Source organism: Lactuca saligna, chromosome 2, assembly GCF_052625555.1.
Source record: "Lactuca saligna cultivar CGN05327 chromosome 2, ASM5262555v1, whole genome shotgun sequence".
Classification (NCBI taxonomy): domain Eukaryota; kingdom Viridiplantae; phylum Streptophyta; class Magnoliopsida; order Asterales; family Asteraceae; genus Lactuca; species Lactuca saligna.
In genome coordinates, this window is record NC_136418.1 from 176341522 (window position 1) to 176360348 (window position 18827).

General features: G+C 34.1%; 1 protein-coding gene across 1 annotated transcript; it reads left to right on the forward strand.

Annotated features, from left to right (window-relative positions):
* Positions 1–16269: 16269 nt before the first annotated feature.
* Positions 16270–17207, forward strand: LOC145032937 (uncharacterized). Its single transcript, XM_078981904.1, has one exon. It carries the CDS (start codon positions 16380–16382, stop codon positions 17070–17072), a length of 693 nt encoding a protein of 230 aa, XP_078838030.1. The 5' UTR covers positions 16270–16379; the 3' UTR covers positions 17073–17207.
* The last annotated feature ends 1620 nt before the right edge of the window (positions 17208–18827 follow it).

The window sequence follows — 18827 nt, forward strand, 5'->3', positions numbered from 1 at the left end:
AGTGTGAGTGTAAAACAAAGATTGTTTTTGACAAACGTGGTGGCAATAGGCTGGAGATGGTGATGAACGCAAAGAGAGGGTTCGTCGGAGAGATTATTCATCGACGATGATTTAAGAAAAAATGATTTTAACACTTTCTCAAGAGTTAAGAAGAGGATGACGAAGAGAAGTCTGGGAAGAGTAGGGTGGGATTGGGTTTGGGTATTAAGTGGGTCCATATATTTTTTTTTATAATTAATAATAATAACAAAACATTAAATTAATTGAAAAAGAAATATAAAAAAGGGCATTATGATCATTTCAAATCTGACATGGACTAAAATCGAAAGAAAATCATATATCATGGATGAAGCATGTAGGATTTAAACAAACGAGAGACAATTCAAGTTAATTTTTAAAAATAGGGACTAAACGTGCATTTTGGTATATGCACGAAGGACGACTGACGTAATTTACCCTAAAAAAAACTAATTTTTTATTAGAGGAGGGATATTATAAAATATCTAAAAATGAAAGAAAGATATAAAATAAATATATCAAATATTATTTTAGTCTTTTCAATTTAGAAATTGATCTTTTCTATATACAAACTAGCTTAAAAAGACCACCAGTAAAAAAAAAAAAAATGGAATCTTATACCAAACTTCAGAAAAAATACGATTTTGTCTTAAAATAATTTAATTTTTTTTTACGGTTGTTGTAAAAAGTTGTTGAGTTATTTATTTTTAACTACCCCTCCGTCTTAGTAGACATGTTTTGTTTATTGGGGGCTGACCCAAGACTCATTGATCAATGACTGAAGAAGAGTTTTTAGGACCAGGCCTGCTTAAGGTCCATCACTGTGACCAGTTACTTATGGCCCAAGGTTGGTCTTTCTATTGTCTTAGTAGACATGCTTTGTTTCATGGGGCCACAATTTTGAGTAGGCATGAAGTCTTAAATTGTTAAAGTACTTTGATAGTTCGATGTGTTTATGACAACAATCGTTTGAAATTTACATGTTTGCCCAATTGTCCTTTATGCTACATAACTATTCTTTTAAACAATTTACTTACACATACCATAATGCTTTTAAATCTACATAGTATTAAACATTACTTGAACTATCAACACGTGGACATCTTTTTTTATTTTTTTTTTTATTTTATGTTTTGATACCGTTGGGTCATACGCCCTTTTGTTATTCCTTATAGCTATTATTATTTCAGAATTGAGCATAAAAGGAATATTTGTCTTGTAGGGTACTAACTAGAAACTCAAGCTAATGGTCAGCAATTGATTGGGATTAAGATATATATCAACAACCAAATAGATGTTAATAGTTAATATAGATCAAATATCAAAGTCAGTCCATAGACATCCAAAGATCTTTTTCACAGACAACCAAATTCGATAAGCTAAAAACGTATTTTAATGAGTTACTAACTTCTTATTAGTAATAAGATATTTATTTATTAGAAATAAGATACTTATTTAGTTAGATGCAAAGTTTGGTCAAGTTTCATTTTCATTTGTGTGAAAAGAAAAGTAAACTCTTTGTAAAGACATAAAATCTACCACATGAATTTAATGGGCCAAGCCAATAAGATGTGTGGACCTACATGTCATTAAAGAGTGAGTTTGGAGTGATAAAGAACATGGGGATTTCTTTTCTTCTTCGTGGAATGATTAAAGGCAAAATATATCATGGAGCTTTATTCAAAACACTCTAATTACAATGCTTCTCATTATTTTGGTGTGCCAACCTTAATCCAAATGTCTAATGTTTTCCTTTCTCTTAAAAACTCTTAGTGGTTTTCATCATTTGAAATATTTGAAGCCTTTTTGGTCGAGATATAGTTGGATGCATTTTATAATAACCGAGAGGCTCGAATTAATAATCTATGAATTAACTTAAACTCATAATAGAATATATTGATAGTTTAAAGTATAATATAATTTAAATATCCATTCGTCTACTAATACAGGATACGATATGAACTTATATTTTGGTAGTTTAAATTATAATATAATTTAAATATTCATTCGTCTAATAATACGGGATACGATATGAACTTATATATGTGTTGGCCTTAGATTTTTGTATTCAAACTAAAAAAATATATGTAAAACCATAGAGGTCTTATCACATAAAAAGTAATATGTATATTAAGAGCAAACATTAAACGAACAAATAATCATTTTTTGTGGTATTAATTAAAGCTTTTTGATCTGTATTGGAGATACTTACCAACACTCACATTTTTTCTTTCGTCATTGAGAGACAGGCTATTTGTTTCCTAGATAATTCAACATCGATATAATTTAAAGAAAAGGAAAAATTCTAACAACATATACGGCTAAATGATTAGAGTTTTTTAAACTACAATCGTTCAAATATTATATTATGACAAAAATAGTTACTATTATCATTACAGTATTTGAATTATTTATAGCAGTTATATAATCTACAATATATTCATGTATAAAATTTTATAAAAGTATATTTGGTGGTGGTACCAATGATTACTACTATTCATATCCCAAAACTTTAAAAGGAAAAAGCCTTGCATGTTGTGCACAGTGCACTTATGCAATTTCTTGCTTTTGTGACTGTATTTTGTTACCTTTTATATCACATTTAATATTAATAAATCATTTTATTTTATAACTCTTTTTGGAATTTAATTTTTCTATTTGTACATTTATTGGGATATAATGTGATTTGTTTTCTCAATTTATTGAATAGCATAAGGTCTTGTATTCAAATATTGTTAATGTTATCATCTTTTATGGTGAGTCATTTTAACTTTGTATAAAAAAAATAACATCATCCGTTATTTATTGCGTGATGATAAGTTAATTTAATTAATGAAATATCATACACGTCGTTTACCAGCAATATAAGCAAACCATTTTAATTTTATGTTGAGAAAGGAAAATCGATGGAACATGATACATGCATGTACATACAAATGCATTGTGCATGTATGTCAAACAGCATGAATATGCGAGGTATTATCAAAGAAAAAAAAACAAAATTTTGTCCTTTTGAAAAGAATAATTCGCTACTAAATTATACATTTGAAAGTAGTTTTAATAATCAAGTGGGATAAATCATATATTCCCTTCGTACAAAGTAACATAAATCAAAAGATTTTATTCGTTTTTGTCATGACGATGGTAATAAAATACACGGATTAGAAAATTTAAGTAAATAGTAATAACTAGACAAAATACACGAATGATCCATGTTGTTGGGCAATTTGCACTTTAGGATACATTTGTATTACATAGTTGGTCCCTATACCATGTAAAAAACATTATTCTATCCGATAACATTGTCATACGATTATAATAAAGAAAAATTACAAGTGGGCATATAAATTCTAGTTAGACAAAACCCTAATGGGCTAAAGGGCTCATAAACAAATGGGTTAATAATATATAGGTTAACATTCCCCTCAAACTCACAATACTGCAGCAATAAGCATTGAGAGTTTGTCATATAAGAACCGAAACCGAGAAGCCGATAGAGCCTTCGTAAAAATACCCGCAAGCTGCAAGGTTGATGAAACAAACGGAAGCGATATGGTCCCGAGCTGCAGGTGATGACGGGTAAAATGATAATCAATCTCAATGTGCTTCGTCCGCTCATGAAAAACAAAATTATTTGCAATTTGTATCGCACTTTTGTTATCACAATAAAATGGGGTAGGTGAAGCAATATGAACTCCCATATCCGCAAGCAGCCACCATAACCAGATAATCTCACATGTAGTTACAACCATAACACAATATTCAACCTCCATGGAAGATCTAGAGACAACGTCCTGTTTCTTGCTCTTCCATGAAATGAGAGACTCTCCAAGAAATACGTAAAATCCAATGGTGGACTTGATTATGGTGATCACCATCCCAATCAGCATCACTATAAGCACGTAACTCAATAGAAGACGTCGAGGGAAACAAGAGAGTATGAAACTGAGTGCCACGAAGATATCTGAGAATACGGAGAACAACTCCCCAATGAACAAAGGTAGGATAGGTAACAAACTGACTGACAACATGAACATCATGAGAAATATATGGATGAGTAACTGTGAGATAGACCAAAATTCCCACAACAGTGCGATAAAGGTTCGGACTGGATAAAGGAACACTATCAGTAGGAGAGTACCATACATTGGTTTCAAGAGGAGTATCAATAGTCTGATTGTCAGAGAGGCCCGCCCGTGTAAACAAGTCGTGTATATATATATATATATATATATATATATATATATATATATATATATATATATATATATATATATATATATATATATATATATATATATAGTCTCAGAAAGAAGATACCCTTTCTTAGACAGAGCTAACTCAATACCTAAGAAATAACGTAGCAAGCCCAAATCCTTCATAGCAAATTGATGAGCTAGATCGTGCTTCAAAGACTCAATACCACCATGGTCATCACCCGTAATAATAATGTCATCCACATATAAGGACAGAAGAATCCATCCTGCACTCGAGCATCTATCAAACAGAGCAGAATCGTGATTACTCTGGACAAATCCAAGAGAGGTAATCACTGTGGAGAATTTCTCAAACCAATCACGAGGGGCTTGCTTGATACCATACAAAGCTTTGCGAAGTCGACAAACCTCACTCGGCTGATACTGAATTCTTAGGGGAGGATTCATATAAACCTCTTCATGGAGGTCACCATTCAAAAAAGCATTCTTGATATCCATTTGAAAGATCTTCCATTGTCAAATGGATGTAACTGCAATCATAGTATGAACTGTCATCATCTTTGCAATTGGGGAAATTGTCTCCTCGTAGTCAAAACCATCTTGTAGGAAATACCCTTTTGCTACAATTTTGGCCTTGTACTGCTCAACAGACCCATCAGCTTTTGTTTTTATCTTGTACACCCAACGATAACCTATCGTATGTTTCCCAGGAGTAAGGGAAACCAAATCCTATATATGAGTCTCATAAAGAGCGGTGAGTTCCTCATCCATAGCATTTTCCCAAATAGGATCTAAAACAACTTCTTTATATGATTCGGGTTCAAACAGATGATGGATACTCGCTATAAATGAAGCAAATGGTCCTGAATATGTAGTGTAAGTAAAATCTGGAAGCTTGGTGGACTTGACAGGACGAGTAGATCTCCTGAGGGGTGGTGGTGGAGGTGAAACCTCAATTTCAACAATCATAGGAGCAGGCTCAGGAACAGGGAGGTCGAAGAACTCTCTGAAGAAGTAGGTGTGTCATGAGCTGAAGAATCAGGTGGCGTAGATGGTTTTCGAGCCTCTATCTCTTCATTAAAATGATAAATATGCACAAGATTGGACTTTGTTACATTGTGGGTTGTAGCAGGAATCGAGTAGAAATGAATATGTTCCAAAAAAAGTGACATGGCGGGAAACATATAACTTCTGAGTCACAGGATCATACCAACGGTTTCCTTTCTGTCCAATACCATACCCCAAAAATACACAAATAGTAGATTTGGCCCCAACTTGTTCCTCTCAATATGAGGATGAAGAACAAAACAACTACATCCAAAAACTCCTAAGGAAGAGTTATCTGGTAGATAGCCATATAGATTCTTAAAATAAGACCTTCTTGAATTCAATGAAGTAGGGATACGATTAATCACATACACAGCATTTAAGATTGCTTCTCCCCAAAAGGCACTAGGGACCTGTGCAGACATGAGTAATGAGCGGGAAGTCTCAACAATATGACGGTGTTTTCGTTCTGCCACACCGTTTTGCTGAGGTGTGTCAGTACACAAGGACTGTTGTATAGTACCATCAGAAGCGAGTAACTCAGTAAAACCGTTTTGCTGAGGTGTGTCAGTACACCGTTTTGCTGAGGTGTGTCACACCTGAAGCACTTAATCACAGCTGAATGTTAAGTTTTAACAAGAGCTCTAAAATTACTGTAAATATCAAAGAAATCAGATTTGCGTTTCATAAGATAAACCCATGTATATCGATTATAATCATCTATAAAAGATACATAATAGTTTGACCCACCCTTTGTGGATACTGGTGCAGGACCCCATACATCAGAATGAATAATGTCAAAAGGAGCAGTAGAACAAGACATACTTTTGTTGAAAGGTAAAGCAGAGAATTTTGCCAGTTTACAACCACTACAGTCAGAAATATCACAAGTGTCTAAATGACCCAAAACACCACTAGATGCTAAAAAACTCAAACGTGATACAGACACATGTCCCAAACGAGAATGTAAAAGATAAAACTCAGACGACAAAGGACTCAAACAGAAAGAAGATAAATCAATTCCAGAGGCAACAACAACAGATACTTTAAGAACCTCCAAGACATACAGTTACCCCACCCTATGACCGATCCCAATCACCTTCTGGGTGTGTTGATCCTGTATAACATAGATAGAATCAGATAGAACACCCAGTTACCAGACTTACATAACTGACTGACTGAGGCAAGATTTAAAGTGAGTTTGGGAATGTAATAAACATCAGGGAGAATGATATGAGAAATAGAGACAAACCCAACACCCTCAACTAGATTAGATGTATCACTAGAAGACTTAACAAAAATAGATGACACTTGCGACAAAGAAGTAAATGATGACAAATGAGGATTCATATGATGGGTTGCACCAGAATCTAAAATCCACAAAGATGAGGGAATAATTGATGTACCAGATGAAGTAGGACCAGAGTGAGATATAGATACAGACATAGCAGTGGGATTAAAGGCCAAATATTGTCTGAAACTCTCAAAAACCTTGGGATCCAATGTAGATGGTGGCATGTTTCCAACAGAATCTGTATCAACTGGTGGTATAGCAGCAACAACAAACTGTAAAGGACGAGGGGTTCATGGAGGAGTACCATAGGAACGTGGTTGAAACTTCTGTTGACCAGATCTATTTTGTTGTCCCAATTGAGGCTGACCAGATTTGTCGTTTTTTACTAACAATGGACATTGAGCTTTCCAATGATTTTTCTGTTTGCAGAATGCACAATCATCATAAGCAACCCTTGAAGTTTGTCGAATCTGGTTAGAGGAAACAGCAAGCATAGCAGGAGTGGGAGTGGAACTAGAGGTTGCTTTAAACCCTTTATCCTCATGAGACTTGATACAAGTCTCTTCTGTAATTAACTCATGGACAACATAATCAACTGAGGGAAGAGGAGAGTGATGAAAAATTGTTCCACGTAGACCTTCAAAATTATAATGCAAGGCCATCAAGAACTGGACTGAGCGTTGTTCTTCCCTCGTCGCAATGTAAGGCTCAAAATCTTTTAACTCTTTAGATTCAGTAAGGGCCAATTGATCCTACATATTAGATATAGCAGCATAAAAATCTTGAATACTCTTGTCATTTTGTTGAAGGTCACAAATATCATATTATAACTGGTATTGTTTAGCAATGTTGGAATGAGTATACAGTCTCTCCAAGTGATTCCAAACTTCCTTTGTTTTGTCATACATAACCAACTGCATACCAATGGACTGAATAACAGAGTTATTAATCCAAGTAATGATCTTGGAGTTATCAGTCTCCCAAGCATCAAGCAACAAATCAAAATTTTCAGTTTGAGGCACTAAGGGTTTGGCTTTAGTCCCAGTAACATAACCCCACATATTCTTCCCATGTTGACATCTAGAAAGTTCTTCATAACGTAACTCCGATACATATAATTCATTCCATCTAGACAAGTACTGATTGACTGAAGAGAATCATCATTTCCAGTCATGTTGACAATGAATAAATAACCACCATAGCAGTATATTAATCTGAGAATGAAAGGAGTAACAAACCAGCGAAAGCAATCAATCGGACAACGAATCAACAGCGACAACGAATCAACAACAACAATGAATCAACACATCAACGATGAGTACCAGTTACAACAACAACGAATCGACTGCTACAGTACTTCTAACAACATATCAAACCTCTACTCCGATACCATGATAACATTTTCATATGATTATAATAAAGAGAAATTACAAGGGTTCTCAATGGAAAGCATAAATACTACAAATAATAAAGCGGCATATAAATACTAGCTAGACAAAACCCTAATGGGCTAACGACTAAAGGGTCCATAAACAAGTGGGATAATAATATATAGGCTAACACTATCCTTAATAATTTTTTATTTGTCCTTAATAATTCTTTTTCTTTATTTTATAATTACTTAACAAATACCCCGCTGTTACCACCTAATATCCTCAAAGTGATAACCTATCCACAACACCACTTACACCATCGACCACCGTTATCTCCGATAATTACCATCGCTGAGCACCATTGGTCCAACTAATCTCCATCCTCTTTCATAAAAGTTAAACTAGAACGTACATTTTAAGTGCTTTGTTTGGGAAAACCCCTTCAATGGTCACATCGTGCTTTTCAGCCAGATATATAATTTGTATTAACCACTTAATCCCTTGAGACCTAAGCTCAAAACTTCTAGAATACTTCAAAATATGGACTTAATGGATAAATTTTCAAATTTATCCATTTGCATGCCTCAAACAAGCATTCCACAAAACCCTAGATCTAAAGAGGCCAAAATGGACAAATCTTGATGCAAGGTTTAAAAGGAAAGATTAATATAAACCCGATCACCATAATGATGGGTTTTAGGCATAACAAAACAAACATAAAACTCTTAAGTGTGGATACAACCTAAAACAATATCTATGTTTTCTCTATTGAACCTATAAATAATAACATTAAAATAAGAACCCTAGAAACCCTTGGTAATTTTCAAAATTACTAAAGAGAAGGTTTAGGGTTACATACATTTTAGTTGTTATAGTTAGCAACCTAAATTATCCTTTGTTGATCTCCTGGAAGCAAGCACCACAAGTGTCGTGCTTCTAATGGAATCACACCCAAAATAGCAAGAGGAAGATTATGGAGAGAGAAGAGGGGGGAGCAAAACTTTGGCTATCTCTATAAGAGTATGAGTGGTCGAAATATAAAAGGTTAGGGTCTTTTACATAGTGGTACAAGGAAGCCATGGATAACCCTAATCTGAATATAATAATAATATTTCAAATTGGTAATTATCCAACTTCCTATTTATCCACATGTGATAATGTAGACATGCAAGATTATCCCTTTGAAACCGTCCACCCTCCTGGTGGAAGGTTCTGGAGCCTTTTGTTCAACTCTTAAACAATTGCACTTTATATCTTATACTTTTAATTAATTCCATTAATCCCAAAGCTAATTCCAAATAATTTATTGTTAATTATTAATTAAATATTACTATTTCTAATTAATATATTACTCTCATAATATCTTAATAAATTCTTTATTTCAATTTAATAAACAAATAATAAATTAACCTCTCTCTCCAACAAAATCATCATGCACAATTGGTAGGTGTGAGGGCAACCAAAAGGATTGTGCTACTATCAATTCAAGTTTAAACCAATTATAGTTATGGACTTAGATACCTAATCCAACACATAAAATGTCCAAAATACGATACCAATTATAGTTATGGGCTTCAATTGTCTGCAGGAGGTTGTGTAATTGAGCCAAGGTGGTCTCACTGTTGTTTAAATGATAGGTAAAAATGAACTAATCATAACAACTAGGTAGGGAGATTTAGGACTATGTCGATAGCCAACTCCTCATCAAAATGCACATTAAGCCTAAAAAGGCGTTTCACGTGACGTCACATTCTGTGCACATGGGCACAAACAAAATCTTCCTCCTTCATCTTGCACACCATGAGGGATTTGACCACTTCATACTTTTCTTAATGAGCTCGCTTATGATACTTTTCCATAAGGTCCTTGTGCATTTCATAGGGCCATTAATTCTCATAAAACCTTTGCAGCTCAGGGTTCATGGTAGCTATCATGATGCAAACAACTTTTGTTGCATTATTGTAGTGCTTCTGTTAGGTGGCGTATTCTTTAGGAGTAGCTTTACCTTCTTTGACTTTAATGAGTTCCTTTTCGAGAACATACTCTTTGTTCTCAAATCAAGGGTCCATTTTAATGTTTCACATCCAATCATTATAATTGGAACCATTCAATATGACTTCAGAGTAGATCGAGAGCAAGGAGAAGTTGAGTTGGTTGGAGGAGGAAGCATAAGCATCAGTTGGAGTAGACATCTGTAAAAGGATGGTAGTTTTATATAGATAAGAATAATCCTTAATATAGAAACCCAAATTAAAATATTAAGGTTAGGATACAACTATATAATTCACAGATTAGAAAAGGGATGCCATAATCTGATTGTAAATTTTATAAAAATAGGTAAATGATGATTTACCAATTCCACCATTGGAAAACGAAATTTAAAAAGAAATTAAGTTATGTGAAATTCCTAAGTCTTTTAAGATTCATTGAAACCATTCAATGGCATGTTTAATATCATATTATGTTCTTCAATTTGTGACTGTGATACTGGGGATCACAAACAAAATGTGAATAAATATGCAAATGTGCTTGGTAACCTTATTGTCATTTATCATATCACTTGAGGTGCTGGTAAACCACACACGCTCCATCAACAATGATAACTATGTAAATGTGCTTGGTAACCTTATTGTTATTTATCATCTCAATTGAGGTGTTGGTAAACCACACACACTCCATCAACAATGATAATTTATGAGATACCCATTACAACTCTTTATTAGTCCCTATTAGTGTGTTTGTTAATCATAAACGCTCCACTAATGACTTATAAAGTGTAATGTGCAATTTAATGGTTAGCATACAAATTCATATTTTTCCTTAAGTAACTAGATTTGATATTTTTATAAAAAGGTTCTAGTACTTTTTAATATCATTGTACTTTTAATTAGAATTAATTGTCTTATCAAACCCATTCGGCTAACGACCCTTCACTAATCAAGAAAGATGTGGGTGAGAGTGGACACCCATTCAACTACCATTTTATAGGTAGTTTCCTTATACCCCTTATAGACTAGCTTCGTGAATGAGGCGTACTAGCGGTTCGACTGACTTAGTCTTATACATATAGTAATTATTAAACTTTTAATTTTACATACAGTATAAGGTGTATTTTAAAACTTTTTTCAAAATACTAGGTTTATAATTAAAATTTGAAAATTAATAACTAATTTAAATTTCAAAATAAACGAAATGATTTAATATGTATCTATTAATTAACAATTAATTAAATATATGAAATCAAATAAGGATTAACTAATTAAATTAATCAAATAATTTAATCATAATTCTTACCCTCTAAATTTTTGAAAAAATGGGTATATGATTTATCCAATTTTATAATTATCCATTTTAATCAGATTAAACTAACAATTATCAAAAATTTAGGAAACCCTAACCACATATGAAATTTTCGAAACTTAAGGAGAAAGGTTAGGGTTTCAAAATCCTAACCCTACTTTCGAAATTCAAGGGATGGGCTAGGGTTTCAAAAAACCCTAATCCCTAAACGAAAATTTAAGCCTTTAAGGGTTTAATTTTTATAAACCCGAATTTGATTAAATTCAATACTTTTCAATAGTTATAAAAAATTCAATTGAAAACAAACCAAATGCTCTGATATCATTGATGGATTTTAGGCATAACAAAACAAACTTAAAACTCTTAAGTGCGCATACAACCTAAAACAAGATCTATGTTTTCTCTAATGAACCTATAACTAAGAACATTAAAATAAGAACCCTAGAACCCTAGGTAATTTTTGAAATTAGTAAATAAAATGTTTAGGGTTACATACATTTTAGTTGTTATAGTAAACAACTAGAATTCTCCTATGTTTATCTCTTAGAAGCAAGCACCACAAGCATTGTGCGCCTAATGTAATCACACCCAAAATAGCAAGAGGAAGATTATTGAGAGAGGAAAGGGGGGAGCAAAATTATGACAATCCCTCTAAGAGTATGAGTGGACAAAATATGAAGGGCTAGGGTCCTTTATAGTGCTACAAGGAATCTCTGGATAACCCTAATAGGAATATAATAATAATATTTCAAATTGGTAATTATCCAGCTCCATATTCATCCACATGGGAAAATCTAGAAACCCTATATTATATCCTTTAAATTGTCCACCCTTCTAGTGGAAGGTTCTTGAGCCTTGTTTTCAACTATTAAACAATTGCACTTCAGACCCTGCACTTTTAATTAATTCCATTAATCTCAAATTTAGTTCCAATTAATTTCTGATTAACTATTAATTAAATATTACTATTTCTAACTAATATATTATTCTCCTAATATATTAATAAATTATTTATTTTAATTTATTAATCAAATAATAAATTAAACTCACGCTTCAAAAAGTCACCATATCCAATTGCTAGGTTTGAGGCCAACCCAAAAAGACTGTGCTACTATTAATTCTACTTTATACCAATTATAGTTATGCGCTTAAACACCTAATCCAACATATAAAATGTCCAAAATAACAACCAATAATGTATTTGGACTTTGAGTTGTCTGAACTCCATTGAATCACAATGAAAATGGACTAAAAACATCTAAAAACTAGATCTAGCCATAAATATCCACAAAGCTAGAGACTTGATAACTTATAGAGCTTGATGAGGGAATGTGAAGATAAAAAATGTTTGTAGGTTACTTCACTAGGCACCAAGGAGTTAGCTTCTTCTTCAAGACCCACCAAAAACCACAAACACACAAGGAACAGGGAAATGGAGGATAAGGTTCACTCTAGGGTTTTATTTGGAAAAGGAGGTTGGAGAAATAGAAAACCCCATAAGTTAGAGTCATTAAATAGGGCTTAAGGCCTGAGATTAGGATTTGGGCTTTTTATGGACTCGCGTCACGACATTCAAGGTGGCGTGCGACGTTATATTCCAAAAAGCACATTACAAACTATGGTTTTTTCCAAACAAAGCACTTTCGAAAATGGACATTACGGGATGGGGAAGTGGGTGAGTTTGGTTGTTGTGAGTCGAAAGGCAATGATTGTAGGTGCGAATATGTAGCAGCAGTGTAAGGACCCAAAAATCAAGTGTAAAATTTTCATTTTTAATATAGCTGAAACATTGATACCATTTATTTCAAACATTTCAAATCATCATTAAGTAAAACATTTATCAGAGTTCATCCTAAAATCATTCATTGCAGAAATCATAGGTCTGTGCACTAAGATCAATCCGAGCCATTCTTTTCCAAATCGATGATACCTGAAACTAAAACTGTAAACCGTAAGCACAAAGCTTAGTGAGTTCCCCAAAGCATACCCCACACACAATCCACATAACACATATCATATTAGCTATAAAAGATATATATACCACATATCACATATCATATTAGCTATAAAAGTTATCTCTACCACATACCATACATCATATTAGCTATAAAAGCTACCTCTACCACATAAGCCATGCATACATACTTATAAGGATGTCGTGGTCTCCTCCCAAGGTCTTGCTCCAGGATGTTATGGGCTCCCCCACATGGTCTCACACCTAAGTGCCATGGGCTCCCCCATGGTCTTTAGCTGGAAAGCCATGGGCTCCCCCACATGGTCTTACATCCAAGCGTCATTGGCTCTTCCTATGGTCTTTCATGCAAGTATCACAAACACAACTAGCATGCCACACATCACATAAACAACTAATATACAACATATCACATAAACAATGCATATAAACATATAATGATCTCATGGACTCCTCTCAGGGACTTACTCCAGGATGTCATGGGCTCCCCCACATGGTCTTACACCTATGTATCATAGGCTCCTCTCATGGTCTTTACCTGGAAAGCCATGGGCTCCTCCACATGGTCTGACATCCAAGTATCATGGGCTCCCCCATGGTCTTTACCTGAAAAGCCATGAGCTCCCCCACATGGTCTTTCATCCAAGTGGCATGGGCTCCCCCCATGTTCTTTCATGTAAATATCATATAAACAAATAACATACCATATAACATCTAGCCAAATGACATACCACATATCACTACATCAACTAGTATATCACATATCATAAAATGGGCCGACCTTGGTGCCTTCGACCCATTGGTATGGTGAGGAGACTCACCTACTGAAGTCCCATGGATAAAATCCTAATTGCTGGTTGACAAGTTCCCGAACTGTCAACATCAAAACGACACCCAATTAATAATTGGGTTCCAACACGTAACCATAATTCCATGCTTAGGGTAAAAGACTACCTTACCCCTAACTTAGCTTTATTCAAGTCCAAGGCCCAATCCAAAAGCCCAAAAGTTAAACTATGGACCAAAGCCCAACATATAGCCCAATTTTCCAAATTGGGCCCAAACCTCTACATGGGCTTATCTTAAGGCTTAACCATTTAATCCGGTCCAATCACTTGGTATTTTGATGGCCCAATATCTTATAATCATCAAGGCCCAATTATGGCCCACTTTTCCAAATTGGGCCCAAGCCTTTCCAACAGGCCTTATCGTAAAACCCAATAATTTCCTTAGTCCATAAATATGTTCCCCAATTAGCCCATAAAGGCCCACAACAACTTAGTCCAATAAGTGGCCCAATAAGAACCCAAACCCAATTAGGGTTTTTCACATAAAATGACGATTAAGGTTAAGTGTTCCTACTTAATCCATTAAAGACTTAATCCATTAAGTCCAAACATACAATGAAATCAGCTTGAGTCATATTTTCACTCTAATGGTCCAAAATGCGGGTTATACGTCCAAACCAATAATTCCAAAATTAGGGTTTTCTAAACCTTAATTAGGGTTTTCAACCCAATCATAGCCCAATAGGCCCAAAACTGAGTCCTTAGATCGATTAGGGCGTCATTAGGCCCACTAGGGTCTTTTAAGGCCCATTAGGGTTTCATAAGGTGAGCACCACCCACTACCACCTCGGGTAGTGGTGGTCAATGGCGGCACACGAGGGCAACGACCACCTCACGGTGGTGGTTATGGGTTTATTTTCATTATTCTAGCACCGAATACAATATTACAAAGAAAAACCCCAAATAACACATACACATACACACACACTAATACAAACACACACACACAACCACCCTAATGGTGGCCGGCGATGGCACGTGGTGGCAGCCACCACCTCACGGTGGTGGTGGTGGCTTTTCCCGAGGATTCCGGCTAAATAAATCACCCCATTCACTGAATAAACACACACAAACATTCTTAGTCCATAAATATGTTCCCAATTGGCCCACAAAGGCCCACAACAACTTAGTCCAATAAGTGGCCCAATAAGAACCCAAATCCAATTATGGTTTTTCACATAAAATGACGATTAGGGTTAAGTGTTCCTACAGAACTCATTAGGGACTTAATCCACTATTCCATTAAGTCCAAACATACAATGAGATCGACCTGAGTCATATCTTCACTCTAATGGTCCAAAATGCGGGTCCCCATACGTCCAAACCATAATTCCAAATTTAGGGTTTTCTAAACCCTAATTAAGGTTTTTCAACCAAACCCTAATTCCAAAATTAGGGTTTTCTAAACCCTAATTTGGATGACTAGTTGATCTTTTTTTAATTTTTAGGACAATGTTTTTTTTTGTGTGTAATGTTATTTTAAGTTTTTAATGTTATGATAAATCTAAGCATTAATTAAATTGTATGTTTTGTTTTGTTTTTTAAATAATCCAACATGATTAAAAAAATAAATTGAAAAGAAAAACAATCAAAAAATAAATAAATTGAAAAAAGAAAAAAGAAAAAAAAAAAGACGAAAAAAAATGATACATAGAAAGTTAAAAATGTTATAACTACTTGTTTATTTCCTCCGTTTAGTGTTATAACACCATTTTAACATGACATATAAGATGATACATTTTAAATGGAGAAATTAAATATTCTTCTATCTTTTGTTCATATAAATCTTTTTACATAATTAAATAGTAACATGTGTAACATTTAATAATCATTTAATAATATTTTAGTATACGATATTAGTATTAAATTAAATATGAGGATTTGTAGTAAAAAAAAAAAGTAAAAAAAAAATTTAATTTTTCTTTTAAATGTGATACCTGATTGCCTACATTCACTAATGTTATTGAATAGGAAAATTCTAAACGTAGTGAGTGAGTTGCCTTTGGGTAATAGTATATTACTTGTCTAATTGATTTAATTTTTATAATTTGTAATTAATTTGAATATCTTTCTATGGAAGACGATTGTTTTTCTTTATATTTTTATAAAATGATTAAAAATTGAATCATCGATTAAATGAAAGGATTTGTGGAAAAGTGTACTTTTTCACTTGGAAAATCAGAAAAAGCTTCAGATTGGTCTCTTATCACAAATCAATATCCAACCATTCACCATAAAGAACCCCATTCGACCAACCTTCCTCGCTCTCTATTTCTTCCACCCACCACCGCCCACCACATTCATTCATCCATGGATGAAAAAGAAAACAAGAAAAAGAAAAAGAAGCAAAAACACAAACACCCAAATGATCAATCATCCTCAGATTACTCTTTCAAACCCTCGTCGGAAGTCAAAGGCCTCCGATTCGGCGGTCAATTCATCGTTAAATCCTTCACCATCCGCCGTGCGCGGCCTCTTGAACTCCTCCGCCTCCTTTCTCTTCCCCCACCGACACCCATCCACAACAAAACCCCATCTATCTTCCCGTCAACCACCGGTTTCCTCCCTACCAACTTCACCATATTAGCGCACCATGCATGGCACACCCTCACACTCGGTCTCGGCACCAAGAAATCGAAGGTGGTTCTGTTCGTATTCGAATCGGAAAAAATGAAGGTGGCGATGGACCGGGTGTGGCCGGCGGAGATTCCTTTAGGGGAAGTGAACCGGAAACTGATCAGAGGAGTGACCGGTTGCGAGATGGCCCGGTTCAAGTTCAGAAAAGGGTGCATAACGTTTTACGTGTATGCTGTTAGACGAACCGGTAACCTAGGGTTTTCATGTGCAGACGATCTGAGGGTAATTTTGGAATATGTGGTGGCTTTGAATGATTTCATGGATCATACTGCTATGCTTGCGATGCCTAACCAGAGAAACATTAGCTTTGCTAATGCTAATCCTAATGCTAATGCCCCTGCTCCACCAGCTGCCATGGCCCACTAGCCTTGTCAAAATTACCATATCACCCTTTATTTCCTCTTCTAAGTTCTTATTATTTTTTTTTTCAAAATGTCTTGACTGGATATATTTTCTTGTAATCTGGGGAAATTTTTTGATTAAATTTTGTGGGATTCTATACTCTTGTATCTTCACTTTAATATAACTTAGGATCAATAAATTGAGTGCGACAACTGTACTAAATATATTTTTAATTTCTGATGTATTTGGCTCGAATACCACTATTGGGCAAGTTTTACTACTGAATTAGAGGGATTTATGAATATATATGTCCTTAAGAACAAACAATTACTTTTTTTGTAATTTTAAATTAACATCCTTTACTAATTTATTATAACATTAGTATCGAATTATCTGTAGTGGATTAGCAGTGCTAGTTAAGCATTTTGAAAGAATCGTCGGCAGAATCCCAAGGCAGGACGATAACTCTCGCTCTGATCTGTGTTCCCTCCCCATTCACTTCATTTATTTATTCTCTCCTTAAATTATTATTTATCCCACCAACAACCATGTATTTAATACCATTTTCCTAGAATTTTAATATGAATTTAGTTTTGGCATAGTGACTATTAACTTTTCATTTTCAACAATATAACATTTTCATTTGGATTATCAAAAACTATAATACTTTACGGTATAAAATTTGCTTAATTCTTATATTTTAATACAAATGATCTAAAAATTAATAATTTTGAATTGTATCCACAACTTTTTTTAAGGCAAAGTGGCAAACACACATTTTTCTTATCATCTTTAAATTCTAAGTCTGAACTTTAATCCTCAACCACTCGCGGTTCTATAAAGAATGAACAAGATTCACCCCTGTTCTTGAATCTTGCTCTCATGAGCAGGAGTGGACATAGGTTTTCATAGTAGGAGCGTCAGAGGAAAGTCAGAGGTTGCATGATGGTAGGAAAAAGAATTAAAAAAATTTCAGAAAATTTTACACTGTGTCTAGAAAAGTGCATTTGGTTCTCGTAAATCTGTGTGCCATATACTAAATCCGTAAGTGCTCATGAGTCGGTAGCCGTGGTCATCTCACGTGATCAACATCCAGGCTTGGCTTCTTATGTTCTGATCATGTCTTTCACTTTGTTTTTAGTGATAGTTTCAAAATACAACTGGGGTCTTATATAGCAAATTTGCTGTTAAGTTTAATGTTTGTCAAGTGGTGGGGATGCTAAAGACAAAATCTATATGGTTTTTTCTTGAAATGTTTAGGTATAGTCACTTATTTCAACATGATCATTTGTATGTATACATATCTTTCAAGTCAGGGTTCACATGGCATGCATTTGGTTCTAGTAAAGTTGGTTCGGTTGTACTGCGAGTGTCATAAATAATAAAAGCTCATAGAAATTTCCTGAGTTGTCTTTTTTTTAAAATATGCATTTTTTTTATTATATTATACAGACTTATTTAGTAACTATATATTTGTGTTTCTATTTTTTTTTACTTACCATGTATACTTTTAGATAAGAAAACGACTTTACAAACTTGAATCGACATTATACTAATATTATCATGTCCACTGAATACAAATATGTACGAGAAACCCATGTTTATTCCTAGCTAAGTATAATAAATATGGAACATGCTATAAAAATGTACACTTCGATCATATGAATATATGTTCATATCGCCGACCAAATTTTATTTTAAACTAGGTGTGAGCCCCATGTATTATATGAGTGTATTTAAAACAATTAAATATGTATAAACATTTAATAAAATTAAATT

Bases quoted from the DNA above. Each gene is read 5' to 3' on its own strand.
- LOC145032937 (XM_078981904.1), top strand. From the start codon at position 16,380: ATGGATGAAAAAGAAAACAAGAAAAAGAAAAAGAAGCAAAAACACAAA.